At 38.4% G+C, this 19,493-nt stretch overlaps 2 protein-coding genes across 6 annotated transcripts in view; one reads left to right on the top strand and one right to left on the bottom strand.

The window, feature by feature from the left end:
- LOC126848796 (TWiK family of potassium channels protein 7-like) overlaps positions 1–19,493 on the bottom strand; it is a 255,765-nt gene that overhangs the window by 31,663 nt on the left and 204,609 nt on the right. For all 5 annotated transcript variants that reach the window (XM_050590005.1, XM_050590004.1, XM_050590006.1 and 2 more), the window contains 3 exons: positions 18,214–18,674; positions 16,564–17,583; positions 15,048–15,333 (listed from right to left, as the gene is read on the bottom strand). In XM_050590005.1, the coding sequence (XP_050445962.1) occupies positions 15,048–15,333; positions 16,564–16,917 (640 nt within the window). In that variant the 5' untranslated portion in view covers positions 16,918–17,583; positions 18,214–18,674. The remainder of the gene's footprint in view (positions 1–15,047; positions 15,334–16,563; positions 17,584–18,213; positions 18,675–19,493) is intronic.
- LOC126848808 (retinol-binding protein pinta-like) overlaps positions 1–19,493 on the top strand; it is a 562,409-nt gene that overhangs the window by 380,522 nt on the left and 162,394 nt on the right. The gene's annotated exons all lie outside the window — the stretch shown is intronic.

The following is a 19,493-nucleotide window of genomic DNA, read 5'->3' as shown; positions in this document are numbered from 1 at the left end:
GAAGAAAGAAAATAGCAAAAATAATATTTAGAGAGAAATCGAGCGCGGACAGATCAATTTCTTCAATATCAAGGATCTAGATAGAGAGAAAAGAATGTCAATTGTGTGAGATATTGTTACTCTTTTATATGAAGTAACGAAGAAAATCGCAAGAAAAATAATGATATCGAAAAGTATTGAAAAGTTTTCTTCATATAACACGTAACAATTTGAGTTATCAATTTAATCAAAAAATTTATTGATTTTTTTATTAATTATATAAATATTCTTTAATTTTATCTCTTTTATTTTAAAATTAATTATTTTCACGCGTTATTATCCAGAGACTTTCGCATAATTTTGATTTTGAAAGACGAGATTATTGATCACGTGCAACCCTCGATGTTATATAGAGTCCTATCAGTAGAAGGTTAAATTGGTTGTGAAATTCGTTTTAAAACTTGGGAAAAGTTTTCCCTTCGATCGTGTACTTTTTCCAGGATCATTGCTTCAGAAAATGTACATTGAAATTGTACATCCCATTGTTATTTGATTAATTGTGTTTATATTTCGAATTTATTTTATGGATGATTCGTTGATGCGTTATGATATTGTTTTTCAAATTCAATTTTATTATTTTATTTTCAGCTGCTTCTATAAATTCACGCAGAAACAAGCTCCAATAACTCAGGAATACATAATTTTCTACACAGTCTAATTTGTGTTGTACATATATACATATGTATATATCTATATATATATGTATATTTGTTTCATTAAGTATTCATTACATGGCATTTATGTGCTAAATCACTTCCACACAAGTCGCAAGTTCTCATTAATTATAATTATGTACAATGCACTGCTGTTAATTTCACGCTTTAGACACTATCTTATTCTCTGATGAAATGCCAATTAATTTGCCAAGAAACACCTCTATAGTATTTATAGCCAGCGCGACGAGAATAACGTATGTCGAGGCAACCTGCGCGAGTTTTATCGAGTAATTAACCGCCAACGAAACACATGGTTATTGGCGTAGGGCGCCCACATCACGCGGCTCCTCTGTTTTCGTCGGACAACACTTAGCGCTATCAATCTTTCGAATCCAACACTTCGGTAATCTTTACGGCAAGAAATATGGTGGATCGTAAAAGCAGCGAGTGGGCGCGAATGTCGGAATAATAAATCGCGCCACACCACCACATCCCCCTGTTTTCCCTATACGCTCGCCCCGACTACAGAAAACGCGTTTTCGATCACGTTTCCTCTCCCTTGCCAGTCTTTCTTTGACATCGATTTTGTATCGGACAGGTAATTACGGGATCCGCGCGAGTTATTCACGGCAAACCATCGGCGAAACATGCCTCGAATTATTATCGCGCAACGGGAAGTCCCTTCATATCTGCCGTGCTGATGTTTGTCCCATTTTTTTTTTTTTGTTTTTCTATCATCTTTGACGCCGTCGTTACTTTTGCAGCGTCATTCGCACATTATCTCCTATATCTTTCTTTTGTGCTGTATCTTTTGCACATCTCGCGACAATGTTGTTAGTTCTACTTGTGTGATATAGGTCACTCCATAGAAATTCGGAGAATAAAAACGAGACTAAGACTTGACTAAAGCGAGAGATAGAAATGAGGGTTGCAAAAGTTAAAAAAGAGGCTTTTTTTAAAAAAAAAAGAAATAAAATCTATTTTTAAACCGACATCAAGATAACTTTCAACAAATGTTGTATCGCTGTATTAAGAGAGCGTTTCGCGGAACTATATCAGGTCCGCCAGAGGTTGCGTTCGATTTTTCCTCTATCGACGGCATCGCGCCCTGACACTTCTGTCGATTGTTGCGGGTTCGGGAAATGAATTGGGAGTAAACGCAGCGTGGCGAAAGCCGCGGACCGCATCTGTTCGCTCGACCGCGAGGGATCAATGAAAACGTTTAAGGTTGTCTGGTGTGTCGTTTTCTAAACCTGTATTTAAAGGATTCTCTTCTGAAAGGATGAAATCTTTGCTGGCGTCCTTTTTTTTAAAAATAACGCATTGTTATTTCAACATGTCATCAATATCAAAGAAATTTATTCGACTAAATGAATCCCAGTAAAATTTAAATTTGCATTTCGGAATGAACGAGTTTTTGTTAAATCAACAATATCGTATTTTCTTGAAACGTACAATCGACATAACAGTTTCGATAAAATATAAAGTAGACGACTTGGATTCGTACTAAAAATAGACCGTAAATAATTTCAAATTGTTCGATGAGCCGGACGTTATCCGTCGCTTTGATTGCGCATACGTGCATCCGACATGCGGCAGGGGAAATAAATTTTTATCGAAAAATGCGAAATTATTTCAGATCCGATATTCGGCACAGGCGGTAATGCACTGCCCGTCAGGTGCGCTCTAGTACAAACATAAACTCTCGATGGAACACCGATAAAAGGGTGGTTTTTTAATCGTCGCAACGCGGGAGAAGGTATACGAAAGCGGCTTTGTGTCCAGACCGTTAATTTTTTTTTTGGCTTTTCCGTCGCTTGCCGTGCATCAACATTGTCGCGTCATTGGCAGATTGACTCATTTGGAGCGTAGCTGCGCGATTTACGCGAACGCGCGCCACCGATTTTTCCGCACGTCTCGCAATCCGATAGGAAGGAGGATGGGTATGTATTTTTTTTAGTCATTCAATTTTTATTTTTAACTTTCGACGGCTTCGTCTCCGACGCGTGTTTTTACGGCCGTCAGTAAATTGTAGATTGAATGGCCGATAGTAATTTCTCGATCTAATGCAAAATATACGCACCGGAGCATGAGCGAACCGCACGCTCGACATTTGTTTCTTTTTTTACGACATAAAATGGCGTGTATGGAGAAAAGTTATCGTTTCGATCGACCAGTTATATGCGCCTAAAATTGATAGGGCGGTGTTGCCTTATATCCGACATCGATTATAATTAGTTCGAAATGAAACAATGAATTTCGCGCAATCTCATTATCGCGCTCTAAAAGAGCTATATCGATATATTATTGCGAGCAATAACTGTATTTTGCATACTATTTTATCGGGTAACTGGCAAATTACCTACTATGCGCGCTTATATACCGACAATTTTATGATTGTTTAAATTAACTGCGTACACAATACTGTTTCAACTTACGCTCTCTGAGTCTGTAACCAATAGGGAATTTGCGTAAATATTGTGTAAAGATTAACTACTACAAAAAATGCGGTAAGATAAAGTTAATTAATTTATATGCACACAGCGTCATTAATTATATTATTTTTATATATTTAATTATAAATTTATATTATGTCTATTCTTTTATCCTTTTCTCTCTCTTCCTTTCTCTTTCTCTCTCTCTCTCTCTCTGACTTTTCTTTCTTTCTGTCTTACAATCACTCTTTATTATCTCCAACTTGTCTCATTAATAAGTTATCCGCAAAACAAATTAAAGTCACATTTGCATTATTGTTTCGATATCGACAAGCGCGACGCTATTTTATGCCAGATTGATGTAACAATGCCGTAGAATAATCATCGCAACGTTTACAATCAATGTGTAAAAATCACGCTTATGTCCTGTTTGTAAAGTAAAATGTCAATCGTGCCGCTGTTGCAGTCAGGTGATTTTCCGGAAACAGAGGGAGAAATAACGCTCTTAATGTATTTTCCCAGGTATTCTAACTTCTCTCTTCGTCCTCGATGGTCGTACTCGTCGTCAGAAACAAAGTTGTCGTTCGTCCGTGTAGGCAAGACCACCGTAACAACCACCATTGCCATGTTAATGGTCTACAGCCCGATGTTACGCAACCGCAGTCTCTCTTCGGCTTCTTCGTGGCTAGATTAAGGCGCGCATATAATTTTATCACCTTATCCGTATCCCTTCTAGATCCAGCCACGGCAGAGCAAGATACGCGAAATGCAAATACAAAGAGATACGCGCGGTAAACGATTTCGATTTGTTAGAGAAAAGTTAATTAGTTTTTAAAGAGATATAAGTTGATATAAATAATGACATAAAATATAATACAATTGATAAAAAGTTGAAACACAAACAGGCATGATCACAATATGCTCGATTTACACTTTTCGAAAAAAATTTTTACACAAAGTCGCCTATCGCAAATGAGAAAATTTATAACGAGAAAGTAATGATGTAACGAGAAATGGAGTTTCTCTGTACATTTGTCAAGCTCGACAAATGTATCTGATACATACATATCGTACAACTCTGGCAACAAAAAGGACAATACAAGCGCATGCAGGATGCAACGGCAACATTTCTACAACACATTATCGGTCGGTACACTCCATTCTACCATTTTTCGTAACGATTCGAAGCTTAACTCACTCGTCTCTCCCGTTCCAAAGTCCCACACGACAAATGAATCTGTTGGAAACTCGAACTCGCACGCAACGGATCGTTAACAACTTTGCTCACGATCCTCGAGTCCTTCGTCGGAATTGGATACACACACATACACATAAGCGCGAGTTGCTCTAACAACCCTAAAAGATTCGTGTTCCCCGCCGATATTCTATGATACCCTCCCCCTTCGAAGGAGACAGATAGGTAGTTGTCCGTAAATGGAGAAGCGCGTCCTTACCTAAATCGGTCGCGCGGAGAACGCGATGTGGATCTCGTTTTAATTCCAAGCGTCTCGTGCATATTCAAAAGTTTTGCACCGAATGTCAGGACGTTGTTATGCTAAGACCGCGAGCGCTCCCTCGGGTTAGCTCTTAGCATATTTCGCCTATATTTCCAGCGGTGCCGTAACCGTGCGAGAGACTGGCGTCTAGGCAACTTTCACAGAGAAGAGACCTTGCTCTCCGCCTAGAGTCTCTTTCCTCTGTAGCTCGCCTCCATCGTTCCTTTTACGCTCGCGCCGCCGCCCATTTGCATTAGTGGCTTTAATTACTCCTCGGTACGTTCTATTTTCAACTGCTTGGCGACGATGACGACGACTGAATGTCTCGTGTTTCAACTTCGGACCCAGCCAGAGTTTCGAGGAGCAATACTCGCGAGTAGTTGGTAGAGCTAACACCCGCGAGCATGGACGTTGTTCATACACTTTACGCTAGAAGTGCGCTTTGAAAGCGGTGCGGGGTAAGCAAATACAGCAAACCTTGTGTTCCTTAAAGTTACCTTGCATGCAATCGAGCGAAATCAGGAAGAGCGATTGCAACTGCGGTCTTGATAGACCGATGGTCTTCGATTGATCATAATAATGATGTAACATCGAGTGGACGTATTGTATTTATCCGCGACGGTGAGGATAATTAATGCAGCCCCATCCGACGGGTCGCAACTTGATGTCGCAATTGACACGATAGTTAAAGGCAACAATTACGTAATTAAAATCGTGCGAGCGCGCGCACGCGCTGCGGGCGACAGGTAGCAAAATTAACGTTGTCAAAACGTACTAACGTGTGTCATGAGAGAAAAGCCAGTTTATGTATTATCGGCTACCATGTTGTATCGTTATGCAACGCGAAAGCAAATTCAGAATAGCTGAAGACAAACACTATAGAAGCTATCCAAAATATAATATTCATGAGAGGGATAACTAACAAACCAGAGTCCATCATCGTGTCAAAATACATTTTTAATTCGCAACAAAATTTTTAACAGTGTTAAATCATGGAGTTAATAATTTATATATCTCTAACTAATTTGAAAAAAAAAACTTGAGAACAAACATTAGCTAGGAAATGACTCTTGATATTTTGATTTGCATTAGACGTGAATTTTTAGGTAGAACATGAAAAATCCATTTTGTGCCCGCTACTTAATGTTCAAAAATTTCGTCCGCGTACGTTATCTCTCTCAAGTACCGGCTTTAGATTTATAGATGCCAGCTAGCCGTGCCTTTGTGCAAGCAGCAACGTGTGCAGCAGAAAACGTATGCAGGCACATGCTAGGTTCGCGCTTCTGCTTTCTGTCGTTCCGCTCGGTTCCTATCTCGCTCCGCGCATTTCCTCATTACTTATGAATTTATGCGACCGTCTTGTCGTAAATGGATTTAAAAAGGATCAACACGCGTACCGTCGTAGACTACGAGATACGTTCACACACGCGGCATACACGAAGGATTACGCGGTGAAGTTTTTATTGAGAAGATTTATGCCGCGAAATATGGAGCGACTAAAAGAATACATAATACGTTTGCGGCTACGTATGCATGCCACGCTTTAAACGCGATTAGAATTTTTACCGGACAAGGTATACGCTTTTGCCCGGGCATCTAATTTTATATCAAGAACATATACGTTATTGTATTAACGTTTCGTTGATAAAAGGCTGCTAAAAGGCTGCTATTATCATACAAAGAAGAACGATTATGTCTCCCGTAATTAAGAAAAAATTAAAATAAAAATTCAAATCAAATTTATTGAATTTACTTATCATATTATAAATTTTTCAGCTAAATTTACTTGAGATTGTATCGTGAAATGTTAATCGTAATTTATTGCACGCTATTTTCACGAGTTCTTTATTCATAAGCGGCTGCATTATTCGATACGTTATGAGGGGAAAAAAGACGCGTACGCGAGAAACGAGCGTATAATCTAGAAGACAAATGCTGTCTTATGGGGCCCGCGCGATATCTCGAAAGTCGTTCTCGCCCGTGCAACTCAGACATTAATAATAACAGCATAACTGGGTCGTTACTTTTCGAGGGGAAAAATAATTTCCAAGTGTAATTAGATATTCGCTGCGCCAGAGAGGAAGCTACACGGGGAAGGATGCTGCATTTCTGCGCGCGGCTTCTCTGTTTTCCCGTTAAAGGCGTGACGCATTAATCAGCCGCGAGTTTTCTCGCTTTCCGTTTTCTTTCTATCGTTCTTGCGCAACTTCTTTACACGAGCATAATGTATACGTATTAAAGTCGGAATTGATAATTGAATAAAATTATGTCTTTCTCTCTCTCTCTCTCTCTCTCTCTCTCTTATTACAAAATTATATTGAAGAAATAAGTAATCGCGAAAATAATCGACGAAAAAAGAAGAATCAATAAAACTGCTTGATTAAATTTCATGAAAGCTAAACAAGTATAAAGTATACGTAGATTGGAAACGCGCACGTATCTTTGCTCAATATATTGCATCATAATGTATATAATGGTCATTTATAAAATTATCTTCCATTAAATACGTCGGAAATGAAAGAAAATGGTGCATCGTGAAGAAAGATTTAAACATAGCACGCCAACTTTAAATTTCCGTTATATCATCGTAATTGATACGAGGTAAAAATATGAGATCTAAAGAAATAATAATCGATTATATACAAAATTTAACTGTCACTTTATACGTCATTAGACACAAAATAGACAGTTGTTGTCTAGATTCAAGCAATTATCCTTATTTATAATCCAGCCTTACGTTAGTTCTCTAATTTATGAATCATCGAGAAAATATGTAAATATGCAACCGAAACGTGATCTACGAGTTCGGAAAGGAGAGAAAAGGAAAACGCGAGCCGCAACGAGATTAAAAAATATATCCCAAAGGCGTGCCCGATTCCACTCCAGCGACGATCGATCATTCGTATATATTACCATTTCCGCGATGCGCGGAAGGGAAAGAAAGAGAAGAGAAAAAGAGGATATCCATCTTCTCGTGGCATTCGACGTCGACGTCTGGGGGGATATACACTATCGTCGCCATTGCTATGTAAGAGAACTGCCGCTATTTCTCTCGGGGAGAAACGCAATGGGAAATAAAAGTGACAACATTTCCTGCGCGCCGACTAGACCGTCTCTTTCCCTCTTTCATTATTTTCCTCTTCTCGCTTCACCAATAACGGGTTATCAGATTCGCGATAATGAACTGCAGTACGAGAGTACGATCTATCGGCGCTCCATATCCGCGTTCTTTTTCTTGCTAGGAAAATTTCTCTCATTAACTTTATGATATCTTTATGATATCTCGTAGGAAACTCTATGAAATTATTGAATAAGGACCTCTTTGATTAGAAAGATAAGCCGATCGCGTTTCTCCTGGGAACCGCGCCGGCGGTTTCGATAATGAAAGAGGTGAGTCTGAAATTTAATTTAATTCAGAAATCACGCGCGCTATATATGTATATATAGTTCGAAAGTGGAATCTCTCTGAGCAATGTATTCCAAACTGTGTGCCGAAAACGTAGAGTAGGACAGAATGCAGCGCCAGTTAAATCTGCAAAGCCGATTCGCCTAGCACACAAATTTCCCTTCATTTGTATGTACAGCACGAGCAAGTCGAGGCTGGATATATCCACTGCGGAGATACCGATTGATATGACCATTTGCTATTGATGATTGTGCATCTAACAAAGATCAAGTCTTTGCAAAAGCGTCACGTAGTCTTGCACTATATATGTATGACGACTATACAGATATTGAGCTTTCGAAAAATCGAAGAGATCGGAATTTCGGTGCGGATTGCGGCACATTTTCTTTTAGAGTGAAAATTTCATTCTCCGTACGTATACTAAACGTCATGACGTATGTGACTATAATAGTATTGCGATGTCATTCAACGTGAAACTTTTGTGTTTATCCTGTTGACTTGTGTTATTCGACGTTATATTTCGTAACTCACAGACAAGTTGAAAACATTTCTCTTTTCGCTCAAGGTAACGTTATTTCAGTTGTTAGTCTATTAAGGAGTATCGTTAAATCGTATGTGCGCTATATTAAAAAAAGCTTTGTACTTGTCACTCATTCACACGAGTTGCTACACGAGATAAAACGTAGGAATTAAACCAAGAGTCGGATTCGTAGAATTAGGATCAACGATAGACCATTATTCTATTGGGGTTCGTTTGCGAAAGCTGGTGAAAATAGAAAATGAAAATAGCAATTTCACGGCGATAGTGGCGGAAGAGGTAAAGAAGACGATGGAGGATGTCTGAAAGAAGGCTGACGTGCCCGAAAGGAACGAAACGAGTTGCGCGCCAAGGAGGAAGAAGAAAGAGAAGAAGGAAAATACGAAGGAAAACGAGGGAGGAGACAGGCGTGATTCGAATCTCGTGCAGCGTGAAGACGGTGGTAAGGTGCGCCCTTTGCCACTCCAGGACTTCCTTACCACTTTTTCGAACTCCACGCGCACGTTCCGCCTCTCCACTTCGTCTGTTCTTATCTCCGGTTCGATTAATCCTTACGTTACGTTCCTTACGAAGCTTGTAATAATGGTACCAAGTTTAAAAAGGTACTGCGATTGGTCAGAGTTCGATTCATTCTAAATATTCTCCTATTTCCGCGTTTCAATCGTCAAGAATTCTTCCAAAGCGCATGTCTGTAAAAATTTTCGAATTTTTTATATTTTGATAAAATGCAATGAGCTGTAACGATAATTGAGCGAAGGAAAGATAAAATAATATCTGTTTATAAATTCACAACAATTTTTTATTAAATGTAACGACAAAGAATAATATCAAATATATTTAATACGTGGACTAGAGGCTACCTTAGTCGATATTTCATAAAAATCTCAGTCTATGTTTCAGTTAAATATACCGCATAGTAATTTCCAATTTATTTTTATTTCTATATTTTATTGTGTAAAAATCGATTAATTTAATTTCAATTCTTGCATAAAACAATTCGATGCAAAATCCGAAGCTTAAGCTATGAGCAGAGAGCAAGCTATGCCAATCGGGTAACGTGGGCAACCCCGAAACGGGCGACAAATTGTGATTAGTCGGCGTCCCTTCGCGCCTAGCAATCCATTAGAGCGGCGGGGATCTTCTGATTAAAATTCACCACCTCCTTCATTCCGCCGTCATTAAGACGCTCGCAAAATCACGTCTGCTTTCCTCGGTCAACCTAAAGTTGCGACAACTCCGAAAGGGAAGATAAAGAGGATGTTTGAGAAAAAGACAGCGGCATGTGACTGGCAACAGCCGAGCGTCCGTCTTATCGCTGTGAAATGAAGCTTATTGTCTCGTGTACTACACAGATACGCGAGTACACATATTTTTGCGTTTCTTACATAATGCGCGTGAAATACATCAGGTGGATGCTGCGAAAGTAATTATTCGAGATGATTAATGAATCCTCGGTCTAGAACACTTCAATCCCATAGCAGTATAAACCTCGAGAAAAGTATGTGGGTTATCAGGAAAAAGAGATAAAATATTTCATTTTTAAAGAAGTATATAATATTCTTTATTCTCCTTTAAAAATTTTTATTCTGCATCAGTGGAAGGATTTTACGAAGATTCGAGTCGCGCAAAGTAGCTCTAAATAAATATACACATCTTCCTATATGTCCTACTTCTCTCACTCATATCTCTGCTTTCACAATAGAAATCGATTTGCCATAAATGACAGAGATCGTTGCGAATTGGGCGAATAGCGATAACACTAGGAAGATGGGAAAATTCGTATACGTGTGCGTATAGGGGATAACGCGGATTAGGATACATAAGTAGATCAAGCGAGGAATATCTTTGGAGGATACGGTCCAGTTTCCGTGATGCCGTGTTACTCCTTGGTTTCCGTCCAGCGGCGATGGTGCTCCAACTATTTTCTGAGTACGTAACTCTTTTATCCGCGGAAAGGCAAGCGGCCAAATATTCATGCAACCTCATATCGTGAAATGCAAACGGATGATTCGTCTCTTGCGATACGTAAACTGGATTATGCGCCACTGAGCGGGGATAAAAATTCTAGCAAGAGTGGAGTAACGGATAAAGTAGAAAAGTGGAGGAAACTTACGGGCTGTCTAGCGCAGACTCAAAGAATATAAAATCAAAAGAAAAGAATTAAAATTCTAAAATATTGAACGTCTGCGTTTTGTCTTTGCAAAACAGTTATGTTTTTTGAAAACATTTTGTTTTAAGTTAATTTATCTTGACAAGTTAATTAATCTTGACAAATAATAGCATTAATATATAAATTTTACACAATAAGAGAGAAAAGCTGTCATTTTTAAGAAAAAAATTACAAGTTTCAATAAAAAAATTCTTTAATTACTCACATTAAAGTACATATTTTAAAGTATAAAGTTTTCTATATATTTGCTTGTACGGAGCTATTTATCAAGTTTACCAAATTCTGTGATTATAATAAGCAACAATAGTTGTATTTTGCATAAACAGATCTCAATAAAATAATTTTCTAAAACCGAGATAAACTCATTAAGTAAAGTAATTATGCAATATTTATTATACTGACAGTTTGGCAAAAGCTTATTCGAAAAAGTTTTCAATTTTCCATACACTTGCCAAACGAACATTTACGTTAGCATGCCAAATTCCTATTAAAAATTCCTATTAAAAAATGTGACTTTGAAGCAGAAAATTAATTTACGATGCAGCAAATTTGTGTACAGTAATCTCCAAAATTGGAACGCTACAATATTTTATATTAATTAGAATAACAATTTATAAGAGTTTTCAAGCATCATTATAAAAAACTAACGAAGCATAAAAGCCATACTTTCTTCTAGATTTTTTGTCTCCTAATTGTCTCCTAACATGTTTTATTTTAACTCTTGTTAAATCACTTTAATTTGTTTTTCGAGATTATCCACTTTTTTTTAACGATGTTATTTATTTCTGTCTTTAAATCCTTACCTAATTTCTTAGGGTCAGCGAAGATTGGCAAAACTTTCGTGTCAAGATTTAACCGTAATTTAAGCGATAAATCAACCAAACGCGATGAGAAAATGAGAAAAGTGTTGTCCTAAAAAAGGACGCCTCGCCTCTACGTGCCTGGAGTTGTTTACTCATCCCCAGGATGTGTTTGCGCATTCTCAATAGAACATCGTTGTTTTGCCAATAAAACGTACAATCGTACTCTCCCAAAAGATTCTGCTGTTCACAAACAAAATCCTCTATTGTCAATGGACACAGTCAAAGAAAAAATTTTCGATTTATTTTGCATCGTTTAAAATTTTTTAATAGTATAACGTAATTAAAACAAAAACAAATCACACATTATAAATAAATTGACTTTGTGTGAAACATACTTGTTCATGTCAAAATCGAAATGTAACAATAGGTACTTATTGAATAAAATTCCAATTTTGACATGAAGTAGAAGAACTAATTAATTTATCTATACATACATAGTCGTATTTTAATGATTGCATATATTAATTAAAACTTTATTTGAGTTAATTTTATGTGCTCAACTCGTGAGTACACGTAGAAATGTACACGTCGCGACGAAAAAGTTTTCCTCTCATTTCTCCGGTTGATATGTCCGGTTATTTTTTTGTTTCGCGAGAAGTTACGAACGATAGCATCCGCTTAGTATTATGCTGGTACGAAGTTTTCCGACTACCGGCACGTAGTTGACTCGCTGAACAATATTTTCGTGCTCGGACAAGCCGATAAAAAGTACTGGGATACTTCTCGTAATTAACTGCTATGCACTGCTGAAAAAAAAACAAGATAAAAGAAAGCCACGACTAACGACAGATAATTGTATTATGCATTCGCGCTCCTATATGCAAAAAAAGAGAAAATAAAAAAAAACAGGTCAAATAATTTATTTTTTAATTTAGAAAAACAACGCACGCGCGAAGGAAATATATAGGAGTGGTCAGTGCAGGGAGAAAACTTGACCGGAACGTATTAATTTTCAATGCCATTTTCCGTTTCGGAAGCTGTTTCGTTATCGATCCCCTGGCCAACAGTTCAACTCGTAGGAGGCTGTCGCGTTGGTATTATATCGCATGGGGTCATGGTTGTGCAACAAATTACGATAGGAGACACCTGGATACTCGAGCAAGATCGAATACGAATCGCTCGGTTCTAGTTTCGAAAACAATATTTGTGATCTTCAGATTATTCGCGAGATTATAAATATACTCTGATCTCTCGCGATAGCGACAAGTTTATCTCCCGTTGAATGGCCGGTACGCTATTTATCGCAAACGATAGACGCGAAAAACACGTGAGCTAAAATTTATATTAAAATTCATGGGACACACGCGTGTTCCCCGTCGCGATTACACCACCGCGTGGATGCGCATATTACGCCCGTTCCTATATACATCGTCGGCGAAAATTGCGGATGCTGTACTACGCGACCCTCGGGATTTTACGTGTTTCGTAGCGAACGATCAATCGCCTAACACCCTCCCTAACATCCCCTCCCATTCCTCGTTTCTATAAACACAGGAGCCAGCGGGTTGCGAAATATTAATTCCTGAGTACCTACCCGCGGCGTAGCATATGATTAAACCGCCGAGGTAAAAAGGGAGGATCCGCGCATGGAGTTCCTAGTCATTCAATGTTTTCCGTAGGTGCATAAAACGTGAAATTTGAAGGGAGTTTGAAATGGATTTAGTGCATTCTGCGGATGAAGATTATATAAAAATTATGTTTAACAATTATCTCTGAGAGATTTGTATATAAAATATTGCCTGTGCAATATTAAAAAGATACTAAAATAATCATTGATAACATAATATCTAAAATTTTTTAATATATACTTAAAATAATTATTTAAAATTATAAATATGAGTATATATATATATATGAGAATATATAATATGAGAATATTTATTAAATAACTATTTGAGATTTATTTATTCTCGCTTAACGAAGAATATAAATCATGCAAGATAAAATGAACTGTGCGGGATTGGATTAACTCGAATATTGCAAATAGTATAGAATATCAGCAATGAACGAGGTCATCTCGGATCGAGCAAGTAAGTATTAAAAAAGAAATAAGTATACGTATATATCTATCGATAATTCGATAAGCCGTTCAATGTTTTTGCCCATTATTTTCTTCTTTTTTTAAATATCCAAGGATTCTTATGAAATTTCAATCCGTTTCAGTAATAACTAGAGGAAACGGTCGGACGTGACGTCATTCGAGCACTACTTGTAAGTCGGAAGCAATGAAATTGTCGGAGATATCGTCATAGAACGAAGCAAAGTATTATCTCCTAAGTGGCCAACAGATTCGTATTTAATTTAGCGCGGACATTATACGCTAATGTAAAATTTTATTTCTTCTGAAAATTTGATATATTATTTTACACGTTTTGTATTTTCCATTTGTAATGACGATTTCTCTCTTGCAAGCCGTGCTATTTGCTTCGATCAATACTATTTTATCTTAGCGGAAAAGATTCATTTGTTTATGGAGAATTTCCTTTGTTTTACTCGCGATTTGCGATGCAATCAAGTTTTTGTCCTGCAAAATTTCAGCGAAACTCTATATCACATTTTCCTTTCGAATAAAGAAAAAAATAATCAAAACAAACGAGAAATTAAATTTGCGAATGGCCTGTCTTTAAAGTATCGAATACCGATGCGCGCGAGAAGTATATAAAAAATTAATTTATAAATTATTTAAAAGGAATTTTTAAAAAATGTTCGAATCTAATTAAGGATTAAATAATTGGCATTCTCGGCGCCCCAGAATTACTCCTCCAGCTAGCACAGTGAGTTAATTGACGCAGTATTTGATTCAACTAATTATTCGTCTGTACGCCCCAATGTCTTTCCTCGTCCGCGTCTCTCTCTCTTCCTAGCCTACTAATTAACGTACAAATATTCCGATGCGACAGCGCTCCTTTCGCATAAGCTTATACCCTTCATATACACGTACAGTGCTTACGCGGGAAGGAAATCGCACAAGAAAAGCAAACATCATCTCTACACTTTGTAGTTAGGACACGGATGCTTGTTGATACTGATTATATGACGTTGTTTATCATGTCATTACTGAGATTGCTATAAATATATCGCATGACATACAATTTATAGATATTTTTCATCATTATCTCGCAAGAGATTTTTTTATTGTAAATTTTTATTTTAATTTAATATTATTATACTTTTTCCTAAGATAATAAATGAAATGTTAGAAAAAAAATATATATTACTGCATTGGAAAATTTAACGTAGGAAAAAAGGAAATTGCAGTGTATTTCTATTATCGAGATATAAGCATATAACATCGTATTTCATCTCACGGTTCTAATCTGTCAGAACATCTCATTATATTTGCATTTGCAGGAACATGGCGGGAAGTGTGCGCGCTAAGCGCGGGCGAATAGAAACACACCTATGCGATGTATAATTAATTAATTAATTGCATCTAAAACTTACCGATGGTGGTGAGCACTGTCAGAGAATAGAGGAACGCCTTCGCAAAGTTCCATTCGTACTCCGGCACACGGCGTTCTGTTACGGTCTCGCTGGTGGAACTCCCGGTATAAGTCCCGGCATTCTGGCTCGCCATCATGTCCTCCGTGATCCTTTTCACCAGTTGGTCCTGAAACCGCGCAATCTCCTGATCAGCCAGTCTCGTCCAGTTCTCACGGTAGAGAATGTTCAAATGTTCCGTGATTAGCCATATGCTCTCTACAGTCTTCGCTCGGGCCTCGTGATTAAGCTGGAACACACGGATGATTATTAATTAAGCCACGTTCGAAATATTGTCAAGTACTGTAGAAAATTAGTCTATAATATTAGGATTACGATTGACACACGTGTGCGTTCGTTAATTAACATATATTAAATGATCATGAATGTAACAATACATATTTCACGGCTCATATCTTACGTAATGATTGAGCGAACAAAACTGCAACTATTTTTATCTGCATTTTTATTAAATCGCAACAATATAAAGAAATCTAGTTTCGCACAGAGAAGGCAAGTCAATAAAATACAACAGAGAATTGTCTTTCCGCAACGATTTAAGCGATTTAAAATCGCCGTGACGATCAAATTGTTTATAGAGAGAACGCGAATATTCATTCGTTTGTCAATGGCCGATTGCTATCGAGACAATCACTCGTTGTCGCTATTATTGGCCGGAAGTAACAGACAGCATTCTTTGTGCCGATGTCTTCGGGGAATACGCTTTTCCTTTAAAGTGTAAGGATAGCGGAAAGGAAGCGCGATCGATAAAACTTCGTTGAAACGAGCGCTCGCGCCAGAACGCACCGATAATTCGATTGACTTCGGGTTCACTGAGGTCACCTCAGGTAGAAAAGCGGAATGAAACCGGAGACGTGACGATAAATCGAGAGCCTGCGGAACTGTTTGCCGCTCCTCGAGGGAAAGAGAAGCAAAAACAAGTTCGCGGTTTACGTATTTCGACAACGGCAACAACAATCGCGACGCTCTCATAGAGTATCGACAAATCTTGTTTATTTTCTTTCTATTATTCTTCCCGTGATTTCGCATTTGTTGATGTATGTACGCTACAAAGTTATTAAAGAAGTATAATATTTTAAGTACAATCTTTTCGAGAATTCTCTCGAGAACAATCATTACAGTTATGTATCTTCATCGCATAGCCATGTGAATTTCATAATTTATGATTTATGATTAAATTTTGTATCATTCCGATAATAAACGAATATATATTTTTAAAGAAATTTAAGAGGTCTTTTAATATTTTTCTATTTATATTAAAAGTGTAATATTTATTTAAGATGCTTTTTAATATTTTTCTGTATTGAATAATAATAATAATTAAATAATAAATATTAAATTTTTTTGTATTAAAAGTGCAACAATATTTATACACACATATGAGAAAGATAATAAATAAATAAATGTATTATCACAAAATTAAAAAAAAATAATATATATAAAGATCCTCTTTTCTTACCTGTTTCAGCAAAGCGCTGGTGTTTCTCCTGGTATGCTGATTTCCGGCTATCGTCGTGGCGAGGGTCCTCTGTTGCGGACCAACGTCGACTCCGCCCTCGATAGCCAGGAAGATGAAGCTTCCCAGGAGGGTATAGGCCACCAGAAGAGCGCATATCCCGAGATTTATGATAAAACCCTTCAGGAAAGAGTGCTGGCTGGCTTTGTCCGGCACACCACCAAAGCACAGGCATCTCACTTGACGAGACTGATGCGTTTTCGACCGTTCCGATGTTGATCGCTTCAAAGATGAGGTGTTGCCGTTGTTCGCCGGCTTGAAGCCCTCGTAAGCTCTGTAATGCCTGTCCTTCTCCATCCTTTTCTCCTATTTCTATTTACGAAGTCACCGGGACCTGCCGCTGTCAGCTTTGTCGCCGGATACGTCGACGTATGCGCGCATTTGCCGCCCGTCGCTTATTTCGCGGTACAGTTAACAGTTTTTAGAGAATGAGAAATACTTTTAACGACTCGTCTGGTGACGATCTCATTTGCACGCACTGCGCCACGCGCCTGACACGCCAATTGTTTTACGCTTTGTTCTCGAACGTTTTCCAACTCGCTGACTTTCGTCCACTATAATTGTCGTAATTCGCTACGATCACTCGTCGAAATATCTCGAATTAGCATATTTGACGAGAGTCAATGACAAGAAAAAAATGAAATTTAGTGATAAGATTTTTTTTCCGTACACGCGTCCTCGAATCCCGTAGACTCAATCGCCACGGATGCATGACTGGAGTTTCGCGCCAGCTATAATTTAGAGGGGGACGGATTCCACATTTCTTTGCTCGTCAATCAAATTCGTCGGTCTCATTCGATGGATGTCACTTTGATTTTCGTCACTGTCGATTCCTTATTACGATGCGCGGTCGAAATCGTTCGACTGGATGATATCCTGGAAGGATCCTCTGCCAGCAAAGGGACGCTCGATCATACGTGGCGTGCACACTTTCGTCATTTTTTCGCGGCACGATCGTTCTGGCTGGAATGTGGATTGAAATTCTATTGAGAAAATTGATGCCCGAAATATATCCTGCGATATTAGTTACCTCTCAAAATTCTTTTCTTGCCGACAGTGATGGCTAAACGTTATAAAAATGTTCTCTTGCAAAAGAGAACAGGTTAACATTGAATAATATTTTCAAGACCGATTCACATATAAATTTGTGTGCAATAATGTCCTTTCTTAAATTTATGGAATAATATTTTCTTAAATCTTTTTATGGAAAGAGTAAACCCTTTTCACTACCAAGCATGACAAGAATAATAATTCATTGTTCATGGCATTTATTCGCGTACGCGACATCAACTTGCAGTATTAACGGCTCGAGTTATGTGACTTAATTTAAGTTCGTAAACGAATCGCGATACGAGCGTTACTTCGTGTACCAACTATAATGCATTATCACGCGACGCGTAGAAAACGGATGAAAAATAATGTTTTCAAGAGAGACCGTGGCTGCTAATCTTCTCTCTCTCTCTCTCTCTCTCTCTCCTTCGCTTCGCGCTCTCTATATTTCTCACTTTCATCGGGAAAACAGAAACTTAAAGAACAGTGCGGAAAGAATTTTCGAAAGAGTCTCTCCATGAGTCACTTAAACTTCCTCCCTACCATCGGAACGCGAAGCCATCCAGTTTTCCGCTTTCCCATCTTTTCTTCGGCTCCAGGCGCAGGAAAAAAAAAAAACGAATGGCAACGGAAAGAGGGTGGAGTATAGCAGGCGATAGAAACTTCAAAGCCTCATTCCAACAAACTGGATTTCCGTAATAAGTAAGTCCGATGCACGTCCGTGGTGGTAGCGTTGAATGTTTCAGCGCTCTTCCCTTATTTCATCCTCTTCGTTCACGATGCGATTTCCTGCGTCGTTTTAATGCACCATCGAGCGACGATCTTTATAAAGACTCGTACTTTCCGCACGTTGAAAAGCCGATTAGCAAGTAAAGTCGAACCAATAATTTACTTGCGTCTCTCTGCATGTACCACGAGCGGAGCGCTTGCGTTTGCTGTAAATAAATCGCGCGTTGTCTTCCGGGTTTCTCTTGAACGTTGCCACTTTTGTGCTTCACTGGGCTCTGAAAGGAGAAGAAGAGATTCGATTACTTACACTAGTCTCCTAGAAAACAACGTTAAGAGATTAAGAGGGACTTGGTCATTAACCCCGCGATTCTCGATAACTATTTATCGCTTGTCGCAGAAACAATTCGACTACTGCCACGGAGGACACTCATGCCTTCGCGATATCGCCGAAGAATTCAATGCACTCAGACGAATTTTATTTCCAGTCCGGAATTTGTGAGAATCCGGGCATCGACGTTGCTCGTCCGTGACTGCTTCGACGTCCTAAGAAAGACGGTTGAATTCCAGAAGGACTTTCGACGTAGAATTATTTGAGGGCCCTGGGGGAAATCGCAGGAAACTTCCGTGCTACGTGTTTTCCTGTGTACTTGCACTCGGTCACCTGAAGCTTTCCATCGGGGACAATAATCGACGGTCATGGTAGACTCAACCATTATGGGAAAAAGGAAGAGGGGACGCGAGACGAGACGGAGCGATAGACGGATGCGAGGGATAGAAGTCTGCGGATCGAGAGAACGACGATGGATTCCGCGCGAAAAATATTGCTTTCTTCGTACCTTCGACATCCATAAATGCATAGCAAGATCAACCGATCCACGACACTATCTTCTTTATTCTTCGGCGTGATTTAAGACTCGGGTTTGGAGGAGATACCAACGGATTTGAAACTTTCATGAAAAATTTTTTTGCATAATATGCGATCTATGAATGATTTCTGCGCCACATGATATATAGCGCGATATTGTCAATAAAAAAGATGCGCAAAATAAACTTGCGTCTCTTATAATATCTTATATTTCACATTTACATGCTAC

Source organism: Cataglyphis hispanica, chromosome 4 (assembly GCF_021464435.1).
Source record: "Cataglyphis hispanica isolate Lineage 1 chromosome 4, ULB_Chis1_1.0, whole genome shotgun sequence".
Lineage (NCBI taxonomy): Eukaryota > Metazoa > Arthropoda > Insecta > Hymenoptera > Formicidae > Cataglyphis > Cataglyphis hispanica.
The sequence above is the reverse complement of the archived record's forward strand: the minus strand, read 5'-3'. Positions and strand labels throughout refer to the sequence as shown.